This window comes from Neoarius graeffei, chromosome 7 (assembly GCF_027579695.1).
Source record: "Neoarius graeffei isolate fNeoGra1 chromosome 7, fNeoGra1.pri, whole genome shotgun sequence".
Lineage (NCBI taxonomy): Eukaryota > Metazoa > Chordata > Actinopteri > Siluriformes > Ariidae > Neoarius > Neoarius graeffei.
This window is the reverse complement of record NC_083575.1, coordinates 64,427,544-64,440,712: the sequence shown is the minus strand read 5'-3', so window position 1 is coordinate 64,440,712 and position 13,169 is coordinate 64,427,544. Positions and strand designations below refer to the sequence as shown.

General features: G+C 38.8%; 1 protein-coding gene across 1 annotated transcript in view; it reads right to left on the bottom strand.

The window, feature by feature from the left end:
- Nucleotides 1-13,169, bottom strand: part of LOC132888895 (kinase non-catalytic C-lobe domain-containing protein 1) — a 125,824-nt gene that overhangs the window by 94,263 nt on the left and 18,392 nt on the right. The window contains exons 3-4 of the mRNA XM_060924989.1: nt 9,680-9,738; nt 2,767-2,913 (exon numbers count right to left, since the gene is read on the bottom strand). Of these exons, the coding sequence (XP_060780972.1) occupies nt 2,767-2,913; nt 9,680-9,738 (206 nt within the window). The remainder of the gene's footprint in view (nt 1-2,766; nt 2,914-9,679; nt 9,739-13,169) is intronic.

The following is a 13,169-nucleotide window of genomic DNA, read 5'->3' as shown; positions in this document are numbered from 1 at the left end:
TTCATACAATCATTGTTTATTGTACAATGAATATCCGTAAAATTTACATTTATTCATCATTTAAATTTACATTTAGTTATCATTAATTGTACATGGAATCCCAGTGAAATGTACAAGCTACTCTGTAATGTTGTTTACATTTCACTGTATTTTTAACAGGATTATTCTGGCAACCACAGCTGCCAGTATTTTTCCGTAAAAACAACGTTGGTTTTTTTTTTACAGTGTGAAGGGAGCAGTTCATGTGAGGAAAACCACCAACATCCCAGAGTTGAAGCTGTTCTGTACGGAGGAATAGGCTAAAATTCCTCCAAGCCGGTGTGCAGGACTGATCAACAGTTACCGGAAATGTTTAGTTGCAGTTATTGCTGCACAAGGGGGTCACACCAGATACTGAAAGCAAAGGTTCACATACTTTTGCCATTCACAGATATGTAATATTGGATCATTTTCCTCAGTAAATAAATGACCAAGCATAATATTTTTGTCTCATTTGTTTAACTGGGTTCTCTTGATCTACTTTTAGGACTTGTGTGAAAATCTGATGATGTTTTCGGTCATATTTATGCAGAAATATAGAAAATTCTAAAGGATTCACAAACTTTCAAGCACCACTGTACATGTTATGGCAGTATTGGGCTTTCAGTGATTTCTTTTCACTGTTTTTTTTTCTTTGACAAATGATTGTTCAACATGTATCTTGAATAGAAACAAGAGTGGTCTGAGAGCTTAATAACACCCCCCCGCTGGCAACTATGCCATAACTCTGGTAAAATGCAACTGAATTTAACAAAATTACAATATGCGTATTAACGACATAAAAAAGAATCCTGTCAAGTGTGTGAAATTCCTCCAAAATTGTGAGAGGAGGTGATTTCAGAAGGTGAGTACCCTTCCCGGGATGGACAGACGGACATAGCCACAACATAATCACCCTTCGGGCCTTTCGGCCAGCAGGGGATAAAAATTGTGTGGGAAGTTGATTTCAGAAAGCAAGCACACCTTGATAAAGTACAAATTTGTTAATAATCAAGGGCAAAACTCTGGTAAAATTTGCCCAAATTAAATTACATTTCAATATGCGTATAACGGTCATATAACAAAGCCTTTTGCCAAGTTTGGTGAAATTCCTCCACAAGTTGTGAGAGGAGTTGATTTCAGAAGAACTTACACCCTCATGAAATTGTCAAAGTACAAGTTATTTCATGAAGGATCAAAACTCTGGTAAAATTTTCACAAACGAAATTCTGGTTGAATATTTGACCACTCTTCTTAGCAGAATTAGTAGAGATCAGTTCAATTTGTTGGTTTCCTGACATGGACCCAACTTTTAAGCCAAGTACACATATTTTCAATTGGGTTGAGTTCAGGACTTTGGGAAGGTGTGACAGAGTGCCCGCCACTAGAGTTGAGTAGGTGCTCTGACTGCCCTACCAACGAGCCTGGCTTTTTGGTGTTGTGGTCAGGGTGTATGTAGGTTTAGCACCCTGTAGATATGGATTCAAGGCAGGATAAGTTCTCTTGCTTTTATATGTCAGAAGTGGGATGACTTGCTGGGAGGCCATTGTAGGTGTGAGCTGTATGAGGGACCCCAGAGATAGGTGAAGCATGAGTCTGTGGGCACCCTGGTATGGGAGAAGAGAGAGAGAGTGTGTGTGTGTGTGTGTGTGTGTGTGTGTGTGTGTGAAGCACATGGTTGCACCTCCTGAAGGGGAGGGCAGTGTGATGGAATGCCTGTCACTACAGTTGAGTATGTGCTCTGACTGCCATACCAATGAGCCTGGCTCTTTGGTGTTGTGGTCAGGGTTCAGGTTTGGCACCCTGTAGACCTGGGTTCAACGCAGGATAAGGTGACTGTTCTCTCACTTTGCTACAGATTCATTCAACAGCTTTGCCATTCCAAAACCTTAATATGAGCCTGCTTTATACAGTTCACATCCAGCATTGATGTGTTTGGGGTCATTGTCCTGTTGGAACATCCAACTGTGTCCAAGTTTCAACTGTCAAGCTGATGATTTAAGGTTATGCTGAAGAATTCTGAGGTAGTCCTCCTTCTTGATTGTCCATCCACATTGTTTAACCATGCTTACAGTTACTTAACAGTTGGTACACTGTTCTTGGGGCTGAATGCCTCACCTTTACTCCTCCAAACATACCGCTGGTCACTGTGGCTAAACAACTCGATCTTTGTCTTATCGGAGCATCAAACTTTCCTGCAAAAGGCTTTGTCTTTTTCCATGTGGTCAGCTGCAAACTTTAATTGAGCTTGGTGTCGATTTTACTGTAGTTAATCATGATCTCTAACAGGAAGTTAAAAGACATTCTGGACCTTTCAGCACCGCTGTATTAATAATCTAAGTGGGTGCATGTATATTTTTGACCCTGCATATATAATTTTGACCCTGTGTTGATTTCAGAAAATGCAAAATAAATTCAAACTTATGCACTAAATTCTTTTTTTTAATTAAAGATTATGTTGTACAATCATCCTTCCCTAGAAAAAGAACAGTTCAAAGACATCAGTGAAAGCCCAATATTGCCATGACAATGATGTCCAATATGAGTGCATGTAAACTTCTGACCACAACTGTACACCTGTTTTAGAATATGCTCAAAAGGTTCAACTTATGGGTTCAGCATTATATCTGATGTATTTTATGATGACCTTAACAACAAACAATTTATTTCCAACACAATAACAACATACTTAAAAGAATGAATGGCAAAATACAATGTGAAATATGAACTGTTGTGAATTTTCCAAACCTTTGAGCAAGGCCTGTTTCCTGGCTTTTCATCTTGCATTTGTTCAAGCAACCTGCGTGTATCGACACCCAACTCCGCCTTTGTCTCAGGTTCTATATCGTAACCCAGAGCAGCTGAAAGTGTGGAGCCGAGCGAGAACATGTGACCCTAAAACAGAGGAAAAGTAAAAGAGGATAAAGAAAAAAATGTCCGCAACACAATCTTAGTAGAAAAAGGCACTGTACAGAGCACTTTGTCCAAGTGTTGTCATCAGTTACAGAAAAGCAGGTAGTGACAAGTAATAACGAGACCATTAATGACGGCGTAGCTCACCCCAGCCCCGTCTAGTCTAGAAGGAACGATCTAAAGTGGGCCACCTTGCGCAATAAATGTTGCAAGCTACAGTATATACAAGCTACAGTGGTGCTTGAAAGTTTGTGAACCCTTTAGAATTTTCTATATTTCTGCATAAATATTAGGGATCAACCGATATGTTTTTTTTCAGGGCCGATACCAATACCAATTATTATGGAATTGGGATGCCGATAACCCATATGTGCAACCGATAAATGTAAACATTATAATTCACATGAAATTAAACATAGCACACACTGACACAGACCTTCATATCCATGAAATGTATGTTTAATTGCAAAATTGAACATGAAATTTTGTGCAGGGAGATGCCAGCAGCATTTGTACAATAAAGTCAAACATTAGTTAGAATAAAATGAGAAATAAAATAATAAAATAAATATTCACCAATAAAAAAATAAATCACTCCCTACTATATTACAGCTCACCATTTTCAGTGGAAAATAAATGAAAATACACTCTGGATTCTTTTACACAAAGAACTAAGTAAGACTTACCAACTTCAAGTAGTTTTTAAATAACAAATCAATTGTAGGGAGCTGCCTGCAGCATTTTTTAAAAAGTAAAATCAAACAAAGTAGGCTATCATTCCCTATTATGTAACAACTTAACAAGTAACCATCTACATTCTAATGCTTTTAATGCCCAAGCCTAATATTCCCAATTTAGGAGGATTATACTGTAGTGAAGGAAGCACAGTTGCTCTGCATGTTAAAAGCTCTGGTTAAAAGGAGCGGCTGCTCCTGTAAGAGTATATCGCTTTCCGAATCAGAAGCGCTAGCGAGGAGAATCACTTGCGCAAGAATTATAAATACTAGTGGAGTACATAAGTCAAGAGTTTAATTGATGTATTTCGTTCATTACCGTTTATCCAAGCAAGTGTGCATCCACGACACAATTAATTACTGAGCCCACAACAAGCGTCCTGACAAACATAGCCTACTAGCACCATATCACACCTGGCTTGTTTAAATGTTCAAATAGCGCTTTATAAAGTTACCTAACATATACAAGTGCAATGCGCTTTTTGAGCACGAGTCACGTCATGAAGTTTACTCATCACCATAACAAATAGCCAGTAGGCTTGCGCTAGCCTACAGAACACAAACACTAAATTTTATTTCGTCTTCCCTTGACCACCTCTCTGTATGGCTGTCATTCTACTGTTCGAGTAGAACTACTGACACATTCACAACGTTTCCAGACGGGGATTTAAAAATGACTGCAGCCTACGTTATGCTGGGGACTGCTTACTATGGACAACATTACATGTAGTTTCAGCGAGACTAGTTGGTTGTAGGCTAATTCAAGTGCTTCCTTCTGTAAGTTAAGTTTGCCTGGCTACACAGATGCAAATGGACAATTTTAACGAGTAGTAGATGAAGAATGTAAACATATAATGATGTTGTGCTTTTGCAACTTGTGTGTTTGTGACTTATTGTGGCAAAAGCAGTGTGTCCTTACCTTGAAGTGGGATCTGCTTCTGCCCGAGTGCCCATACGGCCACCTTGAAACAGTTCACAGCGTTTAGCTATGCGTGTTGATTGGCTGTATCCCTTGTGCCGCTTCTGCCCGAGTGCCCGTACGGCCGCCTTGAAACAGTTCACAGCGTTTAGCTACACGTGTCGATTGGCTATATCTCTTGTGCCAAACAAATCAGATGTTATGGTGGGCGGGACCGTGTTCTTGAACTCAGAGAGGCGAATGCAGGAAAGGACGTGCAGTGACAGTCGCGTTAGGAACGAAATGGCTGCAAAAAGGCATGTTATCGGCATATCGGTGGAAATTATGGCCGATACCAATAACCCTAAAAATGCAGAATATCAGCCCGATATATCGGCCAGGCCGATTATCGGTCGACCCCTAATAAATATGACCTAAAACTTCATCAGATTTTCACACAAGTCCTAAAAGTAGATAAAGAGAACCCAGTTAAACAAATGAGACAAAAATATTTTTCTTGGTCATTTATTTATTGATTGAGGAAAATGATCCAATATTACATATCTGTGAGTGGCAAAAGTATGTGAACCTTTGCTTTCAGTATCTGGTGTGACCCCCTTGTGCAGCAAGAACTGCAACTAAACATTTCCGGTAACTGTTGATCAGTCCTGCACACCAGCTTGGAGAAATTTTAGCCCATTCCTCTATACAGAACAGCTCAACTCTGGGATGTTGGTGGGTTTCCTCACATGAACTACTCGCTTCAGGTCCTTCCATTACATTTCGATTAGATTAAGGTCAGGACTTTGACTTGGCCATTCCAAAACATTAACTTTATTCTTCTTTAACCATTCTTTGGTAGAACGACTTGTGTGCTTAGGGTCGTTGTCTTGCTGCATGACCCACCTTCTCTTGAGATTCAGTTCATGGACAGATGTCCTGACATTTTCCTTTAGAATTCACTGGTATAATTCAGAATTTATTGTTCCATCAATGATGGCAAGCCATCCTGGCCCAGATGCAGCAAAACAGGCCCAAACCACGATACTACCACCACCATGTTTCACAGATGGGATAAGGTTCTTATGCTGGAATGCAGTGTTTTCCTTTCTCCAAACATAATGCTTCTCATTTAAACCAAAAAGTTCTATTTTGGCCTCATCCATCCACAAAACATTTTTCCAATAGCCTTCTGGCTTGTCCACGTCATCTTTAGCAAACTGCAGATGAGCAGCAATGTTCTTTTTGGAGAGCAGTGGCTTTCTCCTTGCAACCCTGCCATGCACACCATTGTTGTTCAGTGTTCTCCTGATGGTGGACTCATGAACATTAACATTAGTCCATGTGAGAGAGAGGCCTTCAGTTGCTTAGAAGTTACCCTGGGGTCCTTTGTCAACTTGCCGACTATTACGCTCCTTGCTCTTGGAGTGATCTTTGTTGGTTGACCACTCCTGGGGAGGGGAACAATGGTCTTGAATTTCCTCCATTTGTACACAATCTGTCTGACTGTGGATTGGTGGAGTCCAAACTCTTTTGAGATGGTTTTGTAACCTTTTCCAGCCTGATGAGCATCAACAACACTTTTTCGGAGGTCCTCAGAAATCTCCTTTGTTCGTGCCATGATACACTTCCACAAACATGTGTTGTGAAGATCATACTTTGATAGATCCCTGTTCTTGAAATAAAACAGGGTGCCCACTCACACCTGATTGTCATCCCATTGATTGAAAACACCTGACTCTAATTTCACCTTCAAATTAACTGCTAATCCTAGAGGTTCACATACTTTTGCCACTCACAGATATGTAATATTGAATCATTTTCCTCAATAAATAAATGACCAAGTATAATATTTTTGTCTCATTTGTTTAACTGGGTTCTCTTTATCTACTTTTACGACTTGCGTGAAAATCTGATGACGTTTTAGGTCATATTTATGCAGAAATATAGAAAATTCTAAAGGGTTCACAAACTTTCAAGCACCACTGTGTGTGTATATATATATATATATATATATATATATATATATATATATATATATATATAAAAGCTATATACACCCTAGGAATACTTACCGATTTGCCAGAAAGAATCCAAAAAGGTGAGGAATCGACCGAGAAGAAGCTATTTTTGTTGAACTGCTCATTAGGGCTTAATAACTTCATTAATTATTGTAATTAAGCAAATCTGGGTAGAAGTTATATGCACCCTAAGTACCCCTACCTTCCTGCCAGAAAGAATCAAAATCAGTGAAGAATTGAGGGAGAAGAAGCGATTTGTGTGGAAACTGCTTGTTAGGGCTTAATTACTCCATATCTTCATTATTAATTGCAATTATGCAAATCTGGGTAGAAGCTACAGTATATGCTTCCCAGGCAGACCTACCTTCCTGCCAAAAAGAATAAAAATCAGTGAAGAACTGAGAGAGAAGAAGCAATTTTCATGAAATGTGGTCAACACTAGACGGACATGATGGCATAAGGTCATCACCTGTCGGCCAGATGAGCTAATAATAACAGTGCTACTGAGCTCTTACTGTTATCTGCAGAATCAGGTTTCTTCTGTAAAAAAGTTATCATGAAATAATTATTGTTTTTGTCTAATTAATTTCTCTCACTGTCCAGATCCTTATGTTAATGCCAAATTCAAAAGTGTGAAACTTAGTCATTCCTGCACGAAACTGGACCACCTACACATGATTCTGTTTTGGTTATGTCATTCTGCTATTTCTAAAGCCATTAAGTAGTGAGCACAGAAAAATACAGATGAAAGTGAACAGTGTCATCCATTTTTCTGCCTGCAGCCAGGCCAGGCAGTATCTATCATTTGTGGCAGGTCATGCACTCTCATGTAGGCCAACAAACGAGTCCTTATCTACACCCTCGACTCAACCAGAACATCATACACGATCGCCTGTATCCATGTCAAGAGGACCAGGAATAAAACAGGTATTTGCATTGTTGTATTAAGGAGGGCAGGCTACATTTACAGTCCATAACAAACATCATAAATTAGTTCCTAGAGTGGGGTCCAAAAGTCTGAGACCACTTGTGAAAATGCTTTCTTAAGTTAACACAAAGGTTTTCATTACAAATGATATCTCATTAACAACTCAAGTGAAAAGCAGAATCTTAAACATTTTTATATGGATTTCTTAGTATTTGATGCATCCCCTTTTTTGCTTTAATGACAGTGTGCACTGACGCTGACACAGACTCCACATGTTGGTGTAAAACCTGATGATCAATGTTAGGTCATCGGCATGTCCTATGAACACGTACTTCAATGGAAGGGATAAGGATCATGGAAAATCTGGCCTTCTGTACGAAGAAGGTCAATATCACAAATTTGCTTAAATTGAAAAAGTGATCTAGAAATTGTGCAAAATGCTGAATAGCACTGGTCAACAATTTTTCAGAAGTTGTCTGCTTCAGAGATGAAATTGGCTGTTTGTTATGAAATTTGGTGTGTTGAATTAAAATATGACAATTAAAACAGCTGATTGGCTATGGCTTCCAAGATATTTAAGATTTTACATTTTATACTTATGTACATTGTGTAGATAGTAACAGTTTAAGTATAAATTGTAAACCTAGGTCTCTTCATGTGTTTATGGTTTGGTTTACACAATATTTCACCTGTTCTCTTTATGTAACACTAGAAAATCTGAAAAAAGTTTATATAAATAAAATGTATTATGAGCCAAATGGCAAAAAATAATTAAGTATTGAATAGGTTTAGTCCTTATTCAGTGTGTACTCAGTGCTTTTTGGCTTGTCTCTTGTGTTCATGAAACGGAGCATCTCTTGTCAAGCTTGTCAAGCAAAGACTTAATCTCGAGTGCATAGCACTATATGACTTATTTTTGAGCTGATATACGGCAATTTGTTCAGCAGAGTGATGCAAGTTGACTTATGATTGCATCATCAGTGACTTCTAGGAATAACATGATATCAGGTATGATGCAATACCAGCTTCAGATTGCATCATTCATTGTTTTGCCAAAAAAGTAAGTAGTATCCAACCCCAATCATAGATTTATTCATAGAGGCAATCTTGAAAACGAGAGCCAATAAACAATTTTGAGTTTCATTTTCGTTCTCAGAAACCCAGAATTAGTAAAGTTTGACTATATGTATTTCGGAAGCATTTTGGCTGTAGACCAGTGTAGTCAATATGCTGCACATTTCCTTTTTGTTTTAGAATTGTTTTGTGTATTTCCAGTTTTATTTCTTGTTTTCTTCAAAGTGGTCTCAGATTTTTGGCTCCCACTGTATATAGTTTACCCAACAATATCCTGTGTGCGGTTCTTGTCTTTTTGTTACACCAATAAGTTGCTGTATACAGCATTGGTTTCATGGCAAACACCAAATGCCATGCATCCATAGTCAAACATCAAATGTAGTGCAATTTATAAAGTATGTATAAGGTAATGACAATGCAGAGATACCTAAACAGCTTGTGAGATAATCCTGGCCAATTCCCCTCGTCAACTCTTGTTAAACAAGAGTGCAAACCCACAACAGTGTAACTTAACAGTTTAGTGTCAATATCAGGATTTATTCTATCCACATTCACTGGATATGAACAATTGCACGCTCCGATTGGCTACTCTACTACTAGGCTATCAGCTCATATACCGTGAGTAGAAAAAAACAAAATGGCAGAGCGTGTTGCTGAACCAACCGAGGACGAAATAAAAAAAAAAAACTCTATTCAAAAACAAAACCCCCAAAAAAAGCAACAAAATATGGAATAAAAGTATTTGATGATAAAAACATCTTTTTTTTATTTTTCAAGGATTATTATAGCAGCATTTTTCACAAATTGCTACTGTCATTTCACCGGTTTGTTTACATTCTAAGTGGAAAATATTTTGTCGGATGTTTGTATAAAGTCTTTATTCATTGAATTTGCAAAAAATAAAAATAATAAATGCTCTGTTTCTCAAAATCCAGTGAATGTGTATAGAATAAAACAGTTATTCCACTCAATTTCGTCATACATGGCTTGTAGCCAACTCAGCACTATGTGCCTCGTCAATTATCAGCTCATGTACAACTCGATTTTGTGAAATAACTGTTAAATAGTTAGAACAATATATAGATTAGTTCACCTCGAATGTGTTCCCAGTGTTGTCAAACTCTGGCGGTACAAAGGAGCCTTCAGGGTCATCTGGGGGAAAAAAAAAATCAAATATCAACTAAAATAATGATTGCAATTTAAATAACCTAAAAGGCTCAGAATCAAAAGGTTTAACTTTAAAGTTCTGCTTGTTTCAAAATCCACCATTTTGAATTTTCGCTAAAACTAGCAACAACTCCAGAATTAAAATAGATTCTCCAGAATAAAACCTACCTTACTTTATCTAATAAACATGAATAGCCAGGTGCAAAAAAATGTATATGAAAATACTATAACAGAAATCATCAAGCAGTTTTCACATGAAAGGAATACAGTGAAATAATAATAAAAAAAAACGTTTTAAGTCCACGTCACATTTCAAACGACTTTCTTTTTTTGCTCTGCCATCTATAGACAATCCTTAGTATGTTCAAAAAAAGTCCATAAACACTGTATACAGGTGCTGGTCATATAATTAGAATATCATGAAAAAGTTGATTTATTTCAGTAATTCCATTCAAAAAGCGAAACTTGTATATTATATTCATTCATTACACACAGACTGATGTATTTCAGGTGTTTATTTCTTTTAATATTGATGATTATAACTGACAACTAATGAAAATCCCAAATTCAGTATCTCAGAGAATTAGAATATTGTGAAAAGGTTCAATATTGAAGACACCTGGTGCCGCGCTCTAATCAGCTAATTAACTCAAAACACCTGCAAAGGCCTTTAAATGGTCTCTCAGTCTAGTTCTGTAGGCGACACAATAATGGGGAAGACTGCTGACTTGACAGTTGTCCAAAAGACGACCATTGACACCTTGCACAAGGAGGGCAAGACACAAAAGGTCATTGCTAAAGAGGCTGGCTGTTCACAGAGCTCTGTGTCCAAGCACATTAATAGAGAGGCGAAGGGAAGGAAAAGATGTCGTAGAAAAAAGTGTACAAGCAATAGGGATAACCGCACCCTGGAGAGGATTGTGAAACAAAACCCATTCAAAAATGTGGGGGAGATTCACAAAGAGTGGACTGCAGCTGGAGTCAGTGCTTCAAGAACCACCACGCACAGACGTATGCAAGACATGGGTTTCAGCTGTCGCATTCCTTGTGTCAAGCCACTCTTGAACAAGAGACAGCGTCAGAAGCGTCTCGCCTGGGCTAAAGACAAAAAGGACTGGACTGCTGCTGAGTGGTCCAAAGTTATGTTCTCTGATGAAAGTAAATTTTGCATTTCCTTTGGAAATCAAGGTCCCAGAGTCTGGAGGAAGAGAGGAGAGGCACAGAATCCATGTTGCTTGAGGTCCAGTGTAAAGTTTCCACAGTCAGTGATGGTTTGGGGTGCCATGTCATCTGCTGGTGTTGGTCCACTGTGTTTTCTGAGGTCCAAGGTCAACGCAGCCGTCTACCAGGAAGTTTTAGAGCACTTCATGCTTCCTGCTGCTGACCAACTTTATGGAGATGCAGATTTCATTTTCCAACAGGACTTGGCACCTGCACCCAGTGCCAAAGCTACCAGTACCTGGTTTAAGGACCATGGTATCCCTGTTCTTAATTGGCCAGCGAACTCGCCTGACCTTAACCCCATAGAAAATCTATGGGGTATTGTGAAGAGGAAGATGCGATACGCCAGACCCAACAATGCAGAAGAGCTGAAGGCCACTATCAGAGCAACCTGGGCTCTCATAACACCTGAGCAGTGCCACAGACTGATCAACTCCATGCCACGCCGCATTGCTGCAGTAATTCAGGCAAAAGGAGCCCCAACTAAGTATTGAGTGCTGTACATGCTCATACTTTTCATGTTCATACTTTTCAGTTGGCCAGCATTTCTCATCTCTCATCTCATTATCTCTAGCCACTTTATCCTGTTCTACAGGGTCGCAGGCAAGCTGGAGCCTATCCCAGCTGACTACGGGCAAAAGGCGGGGTACACCCTGGACAAGTCGCCAGGTCATCACAGGGCTGACACATAGACACAGACAACCATTCACACTCACACCTACGGTCAATTTAGAGTCACCAGTTAACCTAACCTGTATGTCTTTGGACTGTGGGGGAAACCGGAGCACCCGGAGGAAACCCACGTGGACACGGGAAGAACATGCAAACTCCACACAGAAAGGCCCTCGCCAGCCACGGGGCTTGAACCCGGACCTTCTTGCTGTGAGGCGACAGCGCTAACCACTACACCACTGTGCCGCCCGCCAACATTTCTAAAAATCCTTTTTTTGTATTGGTCTTAAGTAATATTCTAATTTTCTGAGATACTGAATTTGAGATTTTCATTAGTTGTCAGTTATAATCATCAACATTAAAAGAAATAAACATTTGAAATATATCAGTCTGTGTGTAATGAATGAATATAATATACAAGTTTCACTTTTTGAATGGAATTACTGAAATAAATCAACTTTTTCATGATATTCTAATTATATGACCAGCACCTGTATAGTGAAAACATGTATACATGCAATTTCAAGTCAAGTGCTTTCAAAAGACATTTGATAATTCTACTGCTAGGGTTGATGTGACCTCTCGAACAGTACACCACTAAGTAGTTTAAAGTAGAACAGGAGGTTTAATTTCCTTCAAGTAGCAATCCAGGCACACAGTATTACTCTCTAAGACGCAAGCGGAGGCTGCTGTGGAGCTTGCCGCAGCATCTCCTCTTCTAAGTAGGCCAAAGATGCTGAGGATCCCCAGCCGTCTCCAGACTGTTCTGCAAAGTTGGAGGAGTTTTATAGGTCACATTCCTTTCTTCTCACGATCCTTGATGCAGCTATGAAAGATAAGGCAAACTGCAGGGAGTCTTCACTGGCCACAGAGTACAATTACATCAGAGGAGCCTTGAAAAAAATATATTACTAATCCAGCACTCTCAAAAAGTGCGTGAAGGAAAATGGAGGGTTGGAGTTATAGTCAAGGGAGGTTGCAGGAGTATATCCTGTGTCCAACACCAAACTGACTAATTGGAAGAACTGGTTATAATATAAATACAAATTACCTTCAGACACGTCACAGTTGATACTCTACTGCTTTAAATCATAAGGAGCATACAGGTAGACAGGCTACGATTTCTAGGTAACCAGGTAATCTTTCCTTCATCTTCAAACTACTTTCAGTTTAATGCTTAGTAATATTAGCATCGAGGGATATTTATGAAAGATAGCCTTGAACAAATCAGTCAAAGTATGAAATATATTTGATATTTCTGTCTCTGAGAAGCCCTGTTCATATTTCCATTACCAATGGCCTACTGTGTACATTTTATGCATAAACAAAGTAGGCCACTGGTAATGCAAATAATGAATGTCAAAACAGTTCAGTTGAAAGATAATTGGGTGGAAATAAAGTCAGAGTGCTTGCATAAGCATAACAATTAAACTCAGAATTGTCTTAATAAAAAATAATAATTTGGATAATGTGTCCATTTGAAATTAGTTAAAGCCTTTTACAGATATTTTTGGCCTGTTAAG